This window comes from Lepidothrix coronata, unplaced genomic scaffold, assembly GCF_001604755.1.
Source record: "Lepidothrix coronata isolate B3197 unplaced genomic scaffold, Lepidothrix_coronata-1.0 Scaffold8, whole genome shotgun sequence".
NCBI classification, from domain to species: Eukaryota; Metazoa; Chordata; class Aves; order Passeriformes; family Pipridae; genus Lepidothrix; species Lepidothrix coronata.
In genome coordinates, this window is record NW_016690188.1 from 4,873,761 (window position 1) to 4,893,693 (window position 19,933).

Genomic DNA, 19,933 nt, shown 5'->3' on the forward strand with positions numbered 1-19,933 from the left:
AAGAGGGAGTTGCAATAAAAATAAAATACTACCAGGTGCTTTATGAACTTAATTTCTCTCCTAGGATTGTCACAGGTCCTTGTGACTGTATCTGGACCTCCACTAGTGCTGTGGCACAGCAATTGATCAGTGACACCTCTCTGCAAAAACTCCTCATAACCATGCATCTGTGATAGGCATGTGCATCTTGGAAAAGATGAGCCTAAAAAGGCCTTGGAGTAAATGACACTTGATAAAAGAACTCCTGATTTGCCTGTCCCAGGTATGCTGAAATAACTCACACTGAAGCAATTTCAGCTACTTCCAGGCATCTGCCATCATACACCCTGGCAGCACACAGGTGCTGCAGTCTGCTAGGTGGTGGATGGTGGCAAATGTTAGTGGAAAGGGAAATTCAGGATGCACACTGTCACTGCCCTTCCTGTTTGTCATCCATGCCTCAAGTCAGAGCTTTGCTGGGCCAAAGCAGGATCAGACCCTTGGCACAATGTTTGCCATGTCCCACAGGGCTCTGCCAAGCGTTCTGAGATGTTTGCTGATGCCGTGTGCTCCTGCCCAGCCAGAGCACTCCCCTCTCCATGTGTGCAGGACCCTGGAGGATTGTGAGGGACTGCCAGAGTTTGAGGGCTGTTTTCTCAGAGTTATTACAAGTTCTTGCAATGTGAACCTTTAATATTTTCAAAGACTCAGGCAGAGAAAGGACTTACTAAACAAACTGTACCTGTCATCTCCCAGTTCATTGATTGCTTGGACCAAAGGTGGTGCTAAATCTAATCTTTGTCTGTAATATTTATATTTTGTTGGATTTTTTTTTTTAAGTGTTTGATAAAACACATGCAGTGTCCTTCTTACATGAGAAATTTAGTCCCAGCTTGGGACATGGCAAAACTCACTGGACCTTCAGGGTCCAGGATTGTTGCCTGTTAACATTTGAGCAGGCTTGCAGTGTTCAGGGGGAGGTGGGAAAAGGGTACTCTATCTTCAAATGCTTGCAGACTGTAAGAATTGACTTGTGATTTGTTTGTTTGTTGTTATTTTGTTTACATCGCCTCTTACACCCTAAGGAAAAATAAATTTTTGACCTTTTTAATTGTGATCCAGTTGGTTTGTTTTGTTGTTTTGGGGTTTGTTTTTCTAATTTTTTCAGCACTGTTTTGATTCCACCTGTGTTTGTCAAACCACTGAATTTATCTTTCCCAGAATACCTTACAACTTATGTGTTTGTGCAATTGCAAATTTCAGCTTAGGCTAAATGGATAATGGAGCTTGTCTTGTTCCCAGGCCCTGAGTTGTTACTGTATGCTGTATTTTTGTCTCTTTTCTATTCTACAAAGTTTATGGACTGGTCACCTCAGCCCTCAAACACGAAGAACTTTTTGTCTGTGTTGAGCAAGTTTGTAAGGTATTCGGTCAGGATGTTTTTTTGGAGAAGGATATGGCATCAGATCCAAAATAAGAAGAGAAGTGTACTTTTACAAAAGTGGTCCTTTGGTTCTGTGATGAACGGGTTGCTCTGCAAAGTGGGATGAGCCCTTACCCCTGTGTGCAGGCTGCAGAGCAAACGATGCTTGAACATGGGATATTAAGGTGTGATCCTGTGAGGTTGCTGGGCACTGCTGACTCCTCTTACCCGGCTTTGAAGGTCAGAGGCCCAAATAGCTCAATAAGTAGAAGTTCTTTCCTGCGTGAAGCCGCAGACAGGTAAAACTGAGGTTTCTGTTAATGGATCCCCTCTCCTTATGTAGGATGTCTCTTGGGGATGCTGAAGGCAGTGGATTAGGGGATATAATGAAGGGAGATGGTTATAACAAGGTATGTAATAGTAGAGAAGAAGCGGGGTTATTTTTTAGCACTTCAGTTCCCAACTTGATTATAGGAGATGTTTCTCCATGCTGGCAAGTAAGTGGATGCTGCACAAGGAGTCTTGTTCAAGCACCCCAGCTCTCTGAAGGATGCCAGAAATTAGATTTGACACGGCACACAGTCCTGGGCATTTTAAGGTACAAACTTAGTGGCAAATGTGCCTGAGAACCGTGCCCTCTCTTCCCGTTGTGCTGAGTGAGCCAGCCAGCTTGGGTTTGAAAGGGTTTTTCTGGGCTGGTGCAATCACCATCTACTAATGTATCCCCTTGTGCTCTGTAACTCACTGTTACTTGCTCCCCTCTTGCCCATTTTTTTCTGAGAGCTCCTACCAGAGTTGTGCTGCGCTCAAGACTAAATTTTTCTGGTCCTACTTACATATATTTGTAATGTTTATGAAAAGGAGTAAATCGATCTCAGAAGGAGCTCTGTGCCGGGCCGGGCACTGAGCACCAGGTGGCGATGCTGGACCAGCGCTGCAGCTCCTGGACCACTTTCGGAGCCTCTTCCCTCATGTTCCTCCACCTCCTCCTCGCCCCTCCATGGACTCAGAGCCCGCGGCCGGGACACCCCGGGGATGGCCCTGCCTGAAGCAGCGGTCGGGCTGCGGTGCTGAGGATACCCTGTCGCTGGGGAAGGTCAGTGCTGCAGCATAGTTGGTCTTGGTGGAGAATAGTTTGGGAGCAATGGTGAAATTGCAGCTCTGGTTTGGATTTGGTAAGGTGAAGGTGATGACCTGGGGAGGGAGGTCAGGGCAGGGTGACTCCAGTGAGGCTCAGCAGATGAGGATGCAGAGCTCACTGGGGCTGTTGCATCTAGCAGCTGCAGGAGGGAATGCAGAGACTGAGGCTGTCAGAGGAGAAACTTGGGGGACCTGCCGTGGTTCTTGCTGATGCCAGGGGAGGGCAAGATTTGAGTTTGACTCAGTGTTAGCTCTTCGCTTGTCTTAATCTCTGGCAGTGCTTGGGCACAGGATGTCTTGCAGGTCAGTGTCCCTCTTTTCTAGGGGCAATCTATGTTGTGCAAGTCTGTCCCTTGCTCCTGAGGGGATGACAAGCCTTTCTAGACCCACTAGAGGTCCTCCTGTCCGCGGGAAAGCAACAGCTGGGAACAGCTCTTGGAGGGCAGCACATGTGTATGCAGTCTTGCAGCTAGGATCTCCTCAGGCTGGTGTTGGAGAAAGCTGGGTTGTAGAAGTGGTTTTGCTTTACCCAGCCTGGAATGTTTTAGGCCACTGGTGAAGTATTAGATGGGAATGGTTTCCGCTGGAGAGGCTGAGGACACCTCTCCTGGGATGTCTCTATCCCTTGGCAGATGGAGCGCCCACTCTGAGGGAGAAGATGCGAACTCAAATATGTCCTGTGACAAGAGAGTGATCCAGCTAGTCTCTCATCTGTTGAATAGTGAAACAAAAGGATGAGAGGAAAATCTCACATGGCTGTGTTGTAGGTGTGCTCCTGAGCAAATACCTGCAGCAGAGGAGCTACTGGGTTTTGAGGGAACTGGCATCACCTTTGGAGAACTCAAGCTCCCTTTGGGTCCTTGTGTCCCTTGCTTACATGCTCAGGAAACATCTGCATCTTACCTCAGCATCTCCCTTGGCCAGACCACAGATTGTCAGTGGGCCTTCTCAACATGTTCAGGGCAGGGATGCTACTGCTCTGCCTCGTCTTCAGCCATCTTACCTGGCTCCTATAAGGCTGAGCATGTTCTGGGTTTCCTCACAACATGGTTTTTCTTGTGTTGGTGGAGGGTGGTATTTTTTGTTACAGGCACTCAGGAGAGACTTTAAACAAAGCTTTGGCTTCTCTCTGGGGAGGCTATGAAGAGGCTCAGGAGCATGGGGCTTAAGCTTTCAGGAATGCTGTTAGCCCCCACTTCGACTTCTGTGGCTTCCTTTATTCCTTACATTTGTATGGTGTCCATTGAGGGGATATTCATTATCCATTTTCCAGTGCCCTCTCATCCTCATGCACTAAGGGAAAGCCTGAGATCTCTCTACCCAGCTCCCTCTAAGGAAGAGCTTCTCATGCCACCTTTGCTCTTCCCTCAGCCTCTCACTGTGCTACTCATCATGTTTTGCTGTGCTGATGGAAGTGGTAAGTACTCAGTCACCCATGCTGCTGCAGGATATCTAAATCAACTTTATTCACGATCACAGTTATCCAATTTTTCACAATGAGTTATTCTTCTCTTTAAACAGAACACAAAACATCTTAAAGTAAAGCAATGAAATGCAAATGACACAAGAACACAGAGGTACATGGGAACCTACACCAGTCAAACAAAACAAAAGATTAGGATTGTTGTTACTTTTACTGGTTTTGCTGGTTGTTTTGGTGTTGTTTTTTTTCTCCCTGGAGAGAGCCTTGTTCTCCTTCCTACTTAACAGCTGGAGGCCAGCTGATGTGGGAGCAGGACTTAACCCCAATTTTTGAGCTCAGATGCTGGGGGAGCTTTCAGCTTCTACTAACTCCTAGAGTTTGGTCCACAGTAAAACAAACACAGTTAATATATTAAAACACTCTCAATTCAAAAGGTGAAAAGGGAATTCACACCACTGCACTGGTACTCATGGATGGACTTTCTTCAAAAATAAAGTTTACCCCTTGGCTTGCCCTACACGGAGGGAAACTGGTCCCACTGGTGCGGTGAAGGCTCAGGAGGCTGCTTATTGCACGTTTCCCCACATCCACTATTTAATTAACACCTTCCTGCCCCTTGGGTTCTTCCTTTCTGAAATCCTTGCACTGGAGTTTGTGTAACTACTGAAACAGGCTTCCTGTGTGCACCGGTCACAGCTCTGTCCCCAGGCAAGCTGGAGGCTGGCTGCCTGCCTGCGGACCAGCCCTGCTCCTGGCATGGCTGCTCTGACTTCCCCCACTCTTGTGCCAACTGGCTCTCCTGCACAAGAGCCATGATGCTCTGGAGCTTTCGACAGCTGGTCCGGGGGACAGGGCTGGGTTGGGGTTGTACATCAGAGGTATGCAAAGAAATAACACAAATCCCTGTAACCCAGAGTATCAGCGTTCAAGTTAGTGCTGCCCGCTGGGCGGGCTGGGGGCAGCTGCAGACCCCCTGGTAGGCTGCAGTGATGGTGGCACCTTCAGAGAAAGGCTCTACAATGTGCTCCTCAGTGAGTAGTCTCTTTTTTCATCTCCTCAAGAAGACAGAGCAAGGATATGTTTTCCAGGCAGTTTTAGGAGCAGCCTCTGCCAGTGTTCTTTCACCCACCTCCTGCCATGTGGGACATGATGTCCCCTGCAGCAAGCAGCTGTGTACGTTAGATGCTGTTACCCCTTCACCATCCTTTTCCCCTCTCTCCCATTAATGGCCATATGCTGGTGTGCAAGAAAAGCTCAGAAGGAGGGGTGCAACTCCATGGCCTTCCCTGGTCTGGCCAGATGGGCAACATGGTGGGACAAACTCCACTGCTGTGGTGCTCCAGCCCTGATCTCCCCTCAGGACCCAGACACAGTCTCTCCCTCCTCTGCAGCCCTGGAAGGCAGCAGGATGGTCAGGAGGGGACACAGGCAGCTCCTAATGCTGCCAAGCCACACAGCTCAGGTGGGTCAGGCCCACAGCCATGGCAGAGCAGCAGCTGTTTACACAGAAACTGTGGGGGCTGCTGTTCTCCCTACTGGGGACAGGGTGTTCCCAAATGGAGGAGGGAAGGGGATTTGTTTTAATAAACCAAAGCAAACCAAACCCCTCAAGTTGTTTTACATAAGGACAGCCATGTCCTGCCGGTGTGGCTGTGAAGGGCTGAGTACCACCTGGCTGGTTTTGTCTTAAAGCACAGTGATAAAGTTACCAGTAAAGGAAACCCACAGACGTGGGTTTATACATTCTTCTGGGGTGAGGTTGGAGGTTTTCCTCACAAGTGCTGTCTGGATGGTAGTGGGAGAAAAGGTGAGGGAGATATGTCTCCCTCTCCCACAGGCCCGTGGGAACAGAGATGCTGCTGAATCCCTTGTGCTGTGTGGAGACCACACCCAACTTGGTAGTGGTGGGGCTTGAGAGCCACTCATCATGCAAGGGGATGGTGATAGAAGGTGGCTGGATGCTGCTGGGAGGGAGCAAGGCTGTTGCCATTATTGGGTTGCCAAACCTACCACGAATGCCTCTGTCAGGGAGGAGGTGGGGACAGCCCTCAAGGGGCTGTCGTGGGGCTGCTCTTCTGTGGGCGTGAGGTGGGTTTCGCTTCACAAATCTTGGGTTCTTTTCTGCACAGCCTTTCTTCTGTGAGTGTGCTCACTGCACCTCCCTCACTGTTTCAAAGCTTGCCTTGCTCCGTCCTTCCTAAGGAGCCTCCTATGGTCAGGCTGGCTGTACACAGAAACATGTTGCTTGTTTCTTCTCTTCTGCTGTCTCTGCACGTGGGGGTGCCTCTAGAAGGAGATGTGTAGCACTGAACCTTTTACCACATGCTGCTATACAGTGGAGACTCCCCTGTGCTGTGCATGGTGTAGAAAAGGGACGATTGCACCAGCTGGCTTTTTTTGAGATAAAGTTGAAAATCCACAAGGGAGAGTAGTTCATCACAACTTCCCTGACACACTGGAGTTCAGCCCCAGGGTTTGCTTGGAGGGTATAAGAGCAGCATCTAAGCTTGTCTCATCTGTTGTCCATGGAAGAGGGGATCACGGTGATGATGAGTGACAGTTTTTGAATCTCCTGGATGACAAATAGAGACCAAGACCTGTGTTGTTTCACGGCCTCCTCCCTACCCTGCCCAGTCCCCACCACGGCATCTGCTGTTGCTCTAAGTGCTGCGGTACGTTTTGATGATATCTTTGATGGCCCGTCTGCAAATGGGGCAGCAAGCATTGGCCATCTTCTTGAGCTTCAGCCCACATGAATAGCAGAGACACATGTGTCCACAGGAGTAAATGACTGTGTCTACCATGTTCTCATAGCAGATGGTGCATTCATCTCCCCAGGGCCCTGAGACGGATGGGGAAATGGGTGATTCAGGCAAGCTGCTTGGAGAGTTGGGAGCTGTGCCTGTAACACAAAAAACAGGGTCACTCACGTTGCTTCCTGACATCCCAAGGTAATTTCTGCCCTGAAGCCAGCTGCAGAGAACCATGTCCTAGCAGAAATGGATGCTCCAGAATCATGGTTCCTTCCTGTGACCTACTGTCCCACTCACTGAGTCCTGGTTTACATGCCAATGCTCGAGGCAGCAGAAAGGCAACATCTACTGGGGTCTGCTGCCCACGCAGAGCAAACCAAGAGACAGCTGTTATATATCCCACCATCAATGCCTTGGGATCATGTAGGTGCCTGGGAGTTTTAAAAGTGCTGCAGAACAGCCTATCCTTTTCTACTGCATGTACATTTATCTAAATATCACTGTACTTCATTGGCATGTTAGAAATAGCAACACTGCATCTTGCTTATAAGAGGGTACTGAAGGTATGTGGAGAGAGAAGGCAGAGCTGTAGACAGACCCTTAGCTCCAGTCTAAGCTAGCAACATGTCACTGCCATACAGCTCTCCAGAAGAAGTTCTGTGTCACAGGGCCATACACGTAGCAGAAAATCCACTGCTTCCCTTGGGATCTTTCATGATGAAAAGGGTTGGAGAAATACTGCTGTCTAGGCATCTAAGCAGCTTCCACGTAAAACAGACTGAAAATAGCCTTTGCAGAGGCTCTCCCTTCCTCCCCAGGGGAGCTGACAGGATAATAATAATAGTCTGTTGATTATTGTGGTTTTAGAATCCTTCTGGGAGACAAGTGTGAGACTGTGAAAGGAGGCAGTGGGGAGGCAAAGAACAGGCAAGCAGGGGATCCCACCACACTTACCACTGATAGAGCTGCAGAGGGGGCCAGAGCCACATGTAGACAATAAGGGACCAGAGACACCACTGCAGAGGACGGTGGGGGAACTCGGTGTTGATGTGGGTGAGCTTGGTGTGGACAATCCCAGGCGCTCTGCTAATATGGTGGAACCTGCATCGTGAGAAAAGAAACCTAGAGTTATTTTTAAAAATTGAGGCTGACAGGGCACTGGGGATACGTGGCAGGGGATGCAGCTCTCAGTGCTTGTCAGGATTAGTCTCATCAGCACGAGAATCCTCACATGCCTTTTTTAATGCTAGCGGCTGGTCCTGAACAGACATCAAACTCCCACAACTGCTGAAATTTACTGGAGCTCTCTTTGCCATCATAACCCTTTGTTTCTGCCCTTAAATGTGTCCCAAGTCATTTAGTGCAGTTATTTCCCATGTGGTTTCCTGCTCATACGTGCCCTTAGCACTATAGCCAGCCATGGGTTTGTAGCAGTAGAGGACATAGCCTGCAGAAGGGTGGGCAGGATTCTGGCACAAGAAGTGTCAAAGCATCACCTTTGTCAAAGCATTCTTTGCTAACCTAGTGCAAAACTGCATCATTCCAGGCTCTGATAAATACATACAGTCACTCAAGGACTTTCCAGAGACAAACATGAGGGTTTGGCAATCAGGAAACCTTAGCTATGCTCATTGTTCTGCTTCTTTGGTAGGGTGGCTTCTGTCAGAGGCAGGGATAAGTCACCAAAGTGCATTTGGCTCTGGGATGAAGGAGACCTCTTCCCCCTATTCAGGAATGTTTTCACCACTCCCTGCAGGTCTGGATGTGATGGCTCAAGAGTGCAGAGCCTCTTCAAGCCTCTCCTAGGTGTACCCAGCTCCATTATCTTCTGCTCTCACTGCCCACCATCACCTCCATGGTAATGTGCTGTCTGCCAGAAAAGCCAGCTCTGTTCCACAGCCTGTCTGCCACCCTCCCTCAGTCTCAGGCTCTTTATTCCGCTGTTTTAACAACAAATATCTTAAAGCCCCTTCCAGAAGGGAAAAATATTGGGAATGCTTAACACTCTACCTGCTGCAAAGAATTTGTAGGGAATTTTCATTGTTATTGACGCAGCCTGGTCTTCACTAAGCAAGTGGTGAGACAGCAGCAAATGTGCATGAACCAAAGGATGGTTTCCTGATGGTAAGAACTAGCTTGCCTATGGTTTTAAAGTTTCTAGTTCCCCAGCCGAGAAGACAACCAGGGTAACTCCAAATCAGAACTAGAATGCTGAGACTTCTTCATGTTACCATATAAGGAGCCAGAGACACAGAGGTTTGGGATCCACAGTGTCCTCAATGAGTTGGAGGCTACTCTCCAGGGAAAAAGCAGCAGTGGGAGGTCAGGAAAACCCCATGCACCAGAAAGGTCCTTCAGTTCTTATTTGCAGGGAGACTACTGAGCCAAGAAAGACCAAATCTGAGAAGCAGGGACTACAAGTGGCAGCTGTGGATTGTGCAAAACAGCAAAAGCAGAGTTCTCCTGCCCTTTTCAGCAGAACAAGACTGAGCAGTAAAGTGGAGCACGGGGACTGAGGAGGGGTGATATTTGACTCAAAATCTGTTCTGAGGACTACGTATTAGAGAGGAAGCAATTAGACTTAGCCTTCAGTTCCTCAGTTTTACCCCTTTCCAAAAAAGGAGTGCTCTACTTCCAGGCAGAAGCTGAAATTAAATTAGGCTCCTAAAGGGCTTTGGAGCTCTCACACTTGAGATACTGTAGAGAGGTACCTCATTTACCACACAGATGGGAGCTGAGGCTGGAGTTTAGCTCAGTAAATATGCAAAGAGAATGATGCAGCCTCTAATGACAACCACTAGCAATAGCCCTTCCCTTCCAGTCTGACAGATGACCTTAGCAGAAAACTTGCCCTGTGGTAACACACACTGAAAACAGGCCCAGCAGGGGCACAAGGTTCAGCTAGTTCACTGCACACACAACAAATATGAACACTGAGCAGCTGAACAAGTTTTTCAAGCCTTCCCTCTCCTCCTTGCAGCCTGGAGACATTTCTTCCACTCGGCTGACACACAGCACATTGCATTTCTAGCACCAACCTGGTCATTTCACTAAAGGCAAAATAAAGACTGTTAGGAGCATTTCTCTTCCTGTACTAATAGGAGAATTTGGAGGTGCCCCAAGTATCACAGGGTATGAGCTGATGAAGCATGCTGGCAGCAGGGCAAATGGCCTTTCCACAGTGCAAGGAGAGCTCATCAGTGTAGCAACCACAGTTTTCTCTGGTTGGAGCTGGTCTGAGTCCCAAAATGGCCTTACCCAAGACCCAAGGGCCAGCAGATACCTTGCCAATTCTTTCTCCTAATACAAGGCGCAGCTCTTGACTTTTCTCCAGCATAAGTATAGAGCTTTGTTTAAAACAATCTGGATTCCCTACCAGACAAGACACATTTCTCCCTTGGTGACAGAATAATCAACATAAGACACGTTACTCACGCTGTTAATATATTGCTGGATGGTGTGCAGATACCATGACAAGGAGCATGGAATGAGATCATGTGCAGAGTGGAATGAGTGTGGCCAGCCTGGCTTAACTAAAACCAGATACATGTGCTCAAGGCCAAACATGCTCATTGTGTGCAAAGAGTTCCCACCAAGAGCCAGCTTTCAAATCATAATTTTGAAAAACTAAATAATTCTAAATAAATCAGTTTTAACATTCTTTCTCTCTCTAAATCCTCCAGATCAATTGTCTCTGCTGCTAACTTGTCTCATGCTTGATCTCAAACATGCTGAACACACTGGAATCACCTTTAAATAGATCTTGAATCAATTCCATTTGCTTTTTTATCTTTACAGAGTCCATTATTAGCAAAGTCCAAGGCAGACTGAAGCTTTCTCTGCACTTCTGTCATCGCTCTGACAGAGGTGCAAATAAATGAACCTATAGGTCCACCCACAAAAGGAAAGAGAATATTTTATTTTCAGAAGAGAGTTTTACCATGGAATGTACAGGCAACATCATGCCAGGAAAGGCTGCTAGTATGCTAAAGGTTTGTAATTCAAAATGGTCTTGCCAAACTGGAAATAGGATCAGAAGTAAATGGGAGGGTATTCAATGTGATCAAATGCAAAACGCAGCACTTAAGCAGAGATAATCAGCTACCCAAATACAGGACAGGGAATTAGTCCGTTCAATTAGAAATACAGCTGTCCTACAGAAAAAGGCCTGGGAATTGCTGGAAGTCACCAGATGATCATAAATCAACAATACCATCCTGTTATGACAAGACTGGGCCAATCCAGGGTTATATGAGGCTGGTTAAGGACTGGAACAGGAGCCTGGAGCCACTGTGGTATCTCTGTCCCTGGAAACACTCAAAACTTGATGGGACATAGTCTTGTGCTACCTTGGAAGTTAGCCCTGCTTTGAGCAGGAGGTTGGATTAGGTAATTCCCTGGGGTCCCTTCTGACCTAAAATGTTGTAAGATTCTATGATTTTTATATGGCAACATTTTTCTGCTGCTAAAAGGAGTAAAGAAATAATCTGTTCTTCATGAATGTTCTATATAAGATGAGAAATCATGGATTTGCACTCCTAAGGTATTCAGGCTATACATTATGTAGATAGTGAAGCACTGTAAAGCAATCAGATTTCCCAGAGAGATTATGGCATGTCCATCATTAGAGCTTTTTCAGGACAGGAAGGTGAAGTAGGCAGTCTCTTGGGATCCCATCCAGCATTTACAATTTTTATGAGAGTAGCTACCTGTATCCATAATTGCCTTTTTATAAAATGTAGTAACCGTGACCAAAATACAGCAGCTGTGGCTGCTGGAGATGCTTTTGATTCTCTGTGTCTATTGTGGTGAACAGGGTGGTTTTCCAGAACACTGCAATCCACTCTCCACAGTATCTATGAAGCCGTCCCAACATTTAAGCATCTCTCTTAATGGCAGCTGTGTGGGGAGAGCTGTGCTGCCCAAGGCTTTACAATGGTAAGAAGACCAGTTACAGTCAATGCTCCCAAAAATACAGAGAATTTTCAATTAACTGTCCCCCTTAATTAATTCATAGAAGTATTATTTCTACATTTCTTTCTCAAAACAAAGTGATTATGTTGACCTGCTTGTTCCTGCGTAGGCCCAAGACAGAACTGGAAAACAACTCCAACAACAGAACCAGGTGGGAAGAACAATGTGCTGCCTGCATTCTCCTTTTGAATATGCTTAGGGGCATTTGCTATTATGCAAATAAATACCCAAGGCATCTCTGTGGCCTAGAGCAGGGAGTAGCTGCCACAAATCTGTTCTGCAGCTATTCCCAACCCATTGCTAGCAAGAAGTATATTAATGCTCCCAGATTCAAACTACACAAACTACAGCTGAGGTGGAAAGAAAAGTAATGCCAAAGAGTATGTTGCTTTCTTATTACTATTGACTTTGGATCACTGAAGGTTGGAAAACTGCTAGTTTAAGGCGTTCATAACACATTTCTTAATCTGGTGTCTATTCCTGAGAGGGGTGATAGAAGGGCAGGGCCATTCCTGGGAGTCAGATAATAACAACAGAACAACAAGAACTTCATCAGATTATGAAAACCATCCATGAACCAGTGAAAGGTACACAGTAACTTCTTAGGATTTGACCCAGGAATTCCTCATACTGTCCCAGTGTGGGGAGGAGTGTTCGTGGTCCCAAGGACACAAAAGCAAGACGCAAACCCTTTTACCAAATCTCTGTCTCCCTCTCTTATACCTTTCCCCCTCATAATTAAATTCAACATTATACAGCCCCATTGCACTTTTTCAGATCCTAACCTAAAAGGCCTGCAAGCGCAGTGTCAGAGCACTGGGACTGTGCTTGTGGAAGTCTTGCAGAAACCAGGCTCCACAGGCTGAAAATGTCTGCTGCTTTGAAGTGGAAATGTAGTATCGCATAGTCTGAAGACCACTTTCAAAGTAGAGAAGAAACAAATGAGCAATACTCAGTGTTTGCTGGCTGCAAACAGGAAAGCATATAATGATTTCTGCCCCCCCCCCAATGTTTTCTGGCAATGCCACTAACTCAGCTGTTTCATTCACCTTCTATTTGCATTACTTGTCCTAGGCTCTTAATGACTATTTCACAGGCACTATAAAAATAATGCATAACCCATTGATCTGCACTCCAGAGTTTATCCTTTTTCTGCCCTTTGAACCCATCCCACTTAAACTTTGTTTGTCCTGGCTTATAGGATGTGATCAGTAAATGTCCACTACTGTACAACTCACAATTCACATAGTTTGACCATCTTCACTTTCTTTATGGGCTTTCTTTACCCATAACCATCATAACAACTATGTCAGGAGCTTACCTAAACTTTGTACCTAAAACAAAAAATATGGGAGCCTCCTGCCATAGTTTCTAAGGAAGACAAAGTCTTATGCAACATAGTAACTTGCCCAATATGGTATCATGTGAAGCACATTTTCAGCCCCTTCGCTTTTGTAACACATTTGCTCCATAAATAGGACAGCTAATAAAGATCATGTAATTACCAAGAGTAATCACAAATTTCTGTGTTGTTTCATCTATCTGTAGGTCCCAAGGCTTCCAGCACATGGTGGAAAAGATTAGTACAGCTGCTGAAGTCTGGCTGCAGCCATTAACTGGCACATTTAAGGGGGTTCAAGAGATCTGTGCACTTCTCATAAGTTTCGGTCTAGCGGGCACTGGGCACCTACATTTAGACGCCTTTTAAAACTCTTAACTTGATTTCCTTTTGTTAGGAGCCAGATTTTTTCAGCATGCCAGCTAAAATAATTACCCTATGTCAAAAACGGCTCAATATTCATTCTCATATTTAACACTCTCAATGTATCTGGGCCATTGATTTTGTTATCTAAACAGATCAAGGTTCTTTCAAAAATCTGATACAATTGTGGGTACTGAGCTCATGGGAACATCTGCCTTAGGTCTGTCCCATAACACGTGAGCTCCTGCAGTGTGAGTGGGCTGTGACATTACTGAGAGTGAATACTGCATCCACATTCATTTCTGCACATTATTGGATTTTCTTGCTTCTGGCTGAGGTTGCAGGAGAGCTGTTCTGTCCCCCAGGGCCACCCAGGTCTTGCCCAACAGCGGCTTTTGAATCCATCATGCTAAAACAAAAGAACAAAGCACCTGTTGCTGCCTGGATACATGGTAGTTAAAGATCAACTATAATGTTAGGGAGGCATATAAGCATATCCATCACTACTGAATGCCATAAAATACATGTATTTACACATCCATTTGTTATGTTCCCACGGCAATGGGAACAATACTGCATTGACCAGAAACCAGAGCTTGCTTTCCCTTCGGCTCAATGTTTTTTTGGCCAACCATGCTCTCAGAGCCCAGCCTCTGTGCTGCAGCTCATCTCTGCCTCTCAGGTGACTGACATCAGTTGATGATCCGTGGGCTTTTTTTTTGCATTCAAGTATTTCCCAAAGGATTTAAAAACTGTTCCTATAGAAAAATAATATATCTTGTCCTTTACAAGCCCATGAAAACATAAGGGATTTTGCATTATGCTACAGAAATGTCCAGAAATAGGTCAAAAAGCAGCCTGGCAGATTTTGCATGCAAAACCGTAAGGTCTGTGTTTGCAGACGGGGATCAGACCACCACTGTTTGAGGAAGTAAAAGTTAGATCCAAACCACATGGAAAACAACAGCTCAGACTTCCCTGAGGATCAGAAAAGGAGTGTACTTTATGGCTTTACTGGAGCCTTGCTGTCTGCTGAGTCCAGAAGGGCAGCAGGGCACCAGCACATCTATTACCCTCCTGCAGTCACAGGCACACTCCAGCTAAGCAGGGGAAACATGAAAGCTCCAGACACCACAGACGTTTTTGATTCAGCAGTTCTCACAGCCCAAACCCAATGTGCTGCCTGAAAGCAAAGAGCACACAGAAAATTTACTTTCTTGACCTGACAGGTGAAGTTGAGTGGTTAGTCAGCACTTAGATCCTGCAAAATCCTGAGGGCATGGTCACCATGCAATGAACATCCAGCTGAACTGAAGTAAAAGAGTTATAGAGTTGGAGCTCTATCTCGCAACTTGAGAAATATTAGACCAACAACACACCCAGGCAGGTGCTTAGTTCAAGAAGAGATGAAAAAAGAAGCCTGGATTAAGTAGCTGAACCATGAAAAATGAGAATACGAGCTTTCATCTTGTTGAAGAAAAATAAATCAAAAAGCCCTCTAAAAGATCACAGATGTTAATTACCAATAATTTCTGTTCATAAATAGCACCTTTTACAGATCCATCTCAAAAAAGGCCATTTGGCTGAGAGTATTTGGGAGGCCACAGCAAGGATAGTTCTATGAGCAAAAGGAAAATTGCTGACTAACCCAGCACCTCCAAGCTCCGTGCTTCTCCAGGAGGGGCATGTATAAATACGGTGGTAGATGCATACAGAAAACAAATACTTTTTCTTGGCCAGCACTACTCTGGATTTCTATGGACACTGCTGGATGAAAAAGGATCTGACAAAGAAGCAAAGAAAGAGTTCAGTCTGCTATGTGAATCTCACAGTATCAGAATAACTAACTCATACCAGTGTTATTTCACAGAATAGCCAGATTTTATCTCTCCTGAGACAAGCTGCAATGCAAAGAGGCTGGTATATGATCCCTTATCCTGTATATTTACTGTAGGCGGGCAAAGGTGTTATAAAGGAGATCTATACATTACTTACTATGACAATCTCACTACAGCCAGGGATAGTTGATTATACTAGTGATGATAACAGTTTCTGCAGAGAGTTTCTGGAGAGCCCTGTGCAGTGCTAGAGTTAAGCCCAGCAGTTATGGACACAATAGCTCTTGTGCAGCTATTACAACTTAACACCAGTAATGTGTTACTTCATTTGGAATGAAAGCTAAACCCATGCATGATAGGAGTGTTTATAATAATAATAATGGCCAGTCTTCGCGAGCGAAGATTTGAGAAAGGTCATTAACCCTTCGAGCCTGCGCAGTGGATTTTTTAGGTGAGACACAGCGTGCGCTGAACTGAGCCCACCCTTTAATCCTGAGGTTCATCTGCCGGGGCCAAGCAAGCTTGGACAGTGGCAGTGAGGTCCCCAGGACGTAGGTTTGTTTAGAGTGACCTTCTCTTAGATGGATTGCCTTACAGGGCTGACGAGCTCCATCTGCCCGGGGGGGCCAGGAATCGAACCCGGGTCGCAGCAGTGAGAGTCCTGCACCCTAACCACTAGACCACCAGAGGCCCCTAGGAGTGTTTATGATGAGGTATCAATTAACACAAGTGGATTGCCTTCCAAGAGGCACTGAATATCAACTCTCTTTCTTCTCCCTGGTCTCTAACATCATAAAATAACCTCTACCCTGCAGTGCATAGGAACTCCAGGCCATTAAGTGCCATAGAACACAGGCCTGTTTGATCCCAATCAGCTTAAAATAGGCCATTTTCCATACAAATCAAAACTCAAACATGAAAGATAGAACTCTGGGGCACATCTAATTGAAAGTCTGTTAAAGGAAGACATTCATTACGTGCATTTCTGTGCAACACTGGGCACTTATCAAGCTTCCCTTGTGCTGTGTTTAATTCAACAATTTCCACATCACTGGAATGAAGCAAGGTGGAGAAGGATCAAGCTTCCAAATGGGTAATGTACTGGACACCTCTGAGATCAGAGATTAGGGTGTGTGACTTGCTACTGCAATGAATTATCTTCTCTCAAGCAGGAGAAGCTTATGAATTCAGAGCTGGAGAACCAAGATCCTAGATGCCCCTTGCCTGTGTGAGATACTTTTCTACAAACTTACCTACTGTCTGTGCTATGGGCAGTGTGTATAACAACAGTACAGACCAATTACCATTTATATATTTTGCATGCTCACTGTGGTAATTTTATGTGCAAAGTAAGTACAGAACTGCACCCAGAGAGAAGTTTTTTGGAAGGGACAGACACTCTGACATGAGATGCTGAAGTCCTGGGACAGCCAGGGAGCTACCACAGGCTAAGAAACCTGTTTACACAGGAATAGACAAAAGGCTGGGAACAGAGGGGGTAAGATGAGAACATCTCCCAAGAAGTCCTACAGATTCTTAGAAGGATCAGGCCAGACAAGTGCCACAGCAGAGACAAGAGAAAAGAGGAGAAGGTCTCCCTTGGAGATAAACTGGAGACAGTAATTGCGGGAACTGTATCAGCAAGGTAAATGAGGAATTTTGGGACACAGAGGAAAAGTTCTGGCTAGAAAAGAGAGGGCAGTCTCCAAGGTTCAGATATGGCCTGTAAATCACTAGTGCTCTTTGGTGAGCCAGTCACTCACCTAGGATGGAGCTCAAGTCAAGGAAGACCAAACGGGGCAGCATGATGAACTTCTCAGAAGTAATTCCCCCTGGTAAATCATTGCTCTGTGACACCTAAGCAAAACACTACTCTGTTCACTCATGAAACTTCAAGTCTTTCCAGCTGTTTTCTCAGGATACGGGCTGCACATGGACAGCAATACCAGGGCTGCTAAGCTTGACCACAGGGAAGAGTCATAATGGGCACAGCTTTCCTGGACACAGCTTTGCATAAGCCTGCCTGTACCTGCCTGTAATGGGACTGACTGCAGTTGGTATTCTTGCAGACTGGCACTGAGGCCACTTCAGATTAAATTTCACTGTTGACTTAAAGAGCCCTTTGCCGGCAACTTGTGTCCCACAGTACTCTGCTGAACTAATTCCCAATTTGGTCCTTTGCCAACTGCTGTTGTCAGAAATCCCGAGTAACCAAGGATTCATATTTTTTCTGTCTGCAAGTCTCACATCAGATCTTTCTTCCTCACCACCTGTTTTGAGCACATTGACCAATTTCAAGAAAGTGGGAAGAAGGATGCAAACCTCAGCAACAATTGGTTTCTAAATATTTTGCGATGGGCAGCTAAGTAGGAGCCCCAACTCATCTGTCCATGGTAAAGGACGCAGGAGAGGGTAGCCCACACACTTTGTATTTATCCAGCATGGATGTGAATACAGACTTACCCACACCAAATGCTGGCTCTGGGGTTGTTTTTTTCAGGCCCAGTGCTGGCTCCTGGCCAGCATTAGGAGACATCCAGAGAGCTACTATATTGTGCAGCTGTTCTGGTGGGGCTGGAGCTATTGATGTGCATGGAAAGAAAGGACACAGAGAAGCTGGCAACTCAGCTTCATTAGTGTGACTGTTGATGGAACATGTTATTTCATTGCTCAAAAGAACACTTTAATATTACTGGAAAGAATGAAATTCACAAGGGAAACCACACACACAAAAAAAAAAAAAAAAAGAGCTGAAGGAAGATGGTTTACATGCTGGTGATTCACTCTGAGACAAAAGAAAATGAAAGAATATTCCCAACCATTTGGATCCCCAAACACTAAACATATAAACTTATTGCTGCGATAGCTCCTCCAGACATGAGTCATACATTTTAAAACCTTATGGGGTCAATCAATTTAACTTAATAAATGAATTACACCACCAAAACCTGACCAAAACCAGACCACTGCATCCAAACTGGCTCATTTCAGCTTTTCAGAGATGTCGATAAAACTGTGTGTGAGCTGAAATGCTTACCAGCAAAAGCTGAGAGCAGTAAATCAAATTTAATTGTCTGGTTTTGTTGACTGTACAGGAATGATGCCTGAAAAAAAACAACCCAAGCCTGAACTAATGAAATTCCTAAAGGATACACAAAGATTGTTTCATTTCAACATACCTAATGATCTGGGTTTCTCTTTGGTTGTTTTTATGTGCATAATCCACAGAATTTCTAAATTAAGACCACCACTTAACATATAAAATATTTAGAAGGGCTTCCCTGACAAAAAAGATCTATTGCCTCCCTCAATAGCTGGTTCCTATAGTTAATTACTCTCATTTATGTTTAATTTAAATTTGTGTCCCTTCATTTTCCAGAAGCTTGATATTTTTTATGCTATTATCTGCTACATTAAAGTGCACTCCTCTTTCATTTATCTTTCATCCAGGCAGTCAAGTTGCCTTTTAAACTTTTCTTTGCAACAAATTGACATTCTTCCACCACCCCACTTCCACTACGGATGACTGTGACCTCTCACTGTGCTATAGTGGGGCTTGGGTTTAATTAATTTGCATTTTCTGGGATAGCATGAAGAAAAATAGTGTTTCCAACCTCATCTTTATTTTCTGCTCTTTAATTTCTCCTACAGCAAATATATTGCCAGTATATGCCAAATTGATAAGATGAAAACAGAAGTCAGAATTCTTTACTATTGAACTAACCCCATACTGCCTTTCTCTCCTACAGAGTCCTGTAAGATCACCAGCCTGAGCAGAGATGGTCTCCCCTGATTAGGAAATAATTGTTGTATCCCCAGCATCGTGGAATAAGTGCAGTCAGCAAATGCCAGCTTCTATGGCAAAGCCACAAGCCAGCAGAGACCTGAGCTTGCTCTTGCTCTGCACCAGGACCAAATAACTTATCTCCAGGCATGAAATACAGTATCCAGTGATCAATATCCTGAGTCATCTTGTTCTCCAGTCAAAAATAAACCTTCTCTAGGTCCAAGAGTAGCTCTCCATCCTCCAAATGAAACTGAAAAGTTGGAGAAGAAGCAAATCCATCAACTTTAATTTCATTTTATAGTCAGCTGTAGAGCTGAAGTCCACTTAACACTATATAATGTTGCTTTGGTTAATCTCATAAAGGTGTCCCCCAGAAATACAATGACTTCTGCTATTTAGGATAGGTTTTGTACAACTGTGCCTTTTGCAGTATTTGTGTCTCATTTCTTTCAAGGATACGGAACATCACTTTTTTTATTACATCTAGAAAAAGATGACTATAAATTCTTCTGCTGTGATATAAAGCTCAAACTACAAAAGACATCTCACAAAATTACTTTTGTTTGCATTCTGAAGATGGAGCTTGTCATTAGAAAGATGAACACTTTACATTCTTCTTTCATTTTCTAGTATTATAATGACAGATATTATGGCAAGTACCATAATCTGTTCCACTGCAGTGCAAACAGTTCACATCACCTCCCTAATAACATTGCAAAAGCTAGAGATGGGAGTTCATTATTTTCTTTGCCTTCTGCCGGGATATTGCTGATCCATATAATTACTGCAGTTGCAGATGTATGCAGTGTTGGGACAGCATCTTTTCTCTGGGCAGTTGCACTGTACTGATATTGTACTGATACTGGGACTGTACTGCTCCCAGCATTGTTATACTGGAAATATAGGTATGAAAA

At 45.1% G+C, this 19,933-nt stretch overlaps 1 protein-coding gene across 5 annotated transcripts in view; it reads right to left on the reverse strand.

The window, feature by feature from the left end:
- Nucleotides 1-3,984: 3,984 nt before the first annotated feature.
- The window catches only part of NEURL1 (neuralized E3 ubiquitin protein ligase 1), a 151,917-nt gene continuing 135,968 nt past the window's right edge, over nucleotides 3,985-19,933 (reverse strand). For 4 of the 5 annotated variants that reach the window (XM_017804214.1, XM_017804215.1, XM_017804216.1 and 1 more), the window contains 2 exons: nucleotides 7,673-7,819; nucleotides 6,367-6,867 (listed from right to left, as the gene is read on the reverse strand). In XM_017804214.1, coding sequence (XP_017659703.1) covers nucleotides 6,626-6,867; nucleotides 7,673-7,819 — 389 coding nt within the window. In that variant the 3' untranslated portion in view covers nucleotides 6,367-6,625. Of the gene's footprint in view, nucleotides 6,868-7,672; nucleotides 7,820-19,933 lie in introns of all 5 variants that reach the window. The other variant, XM_017804212.1, reaches the window with a different exon arrangement.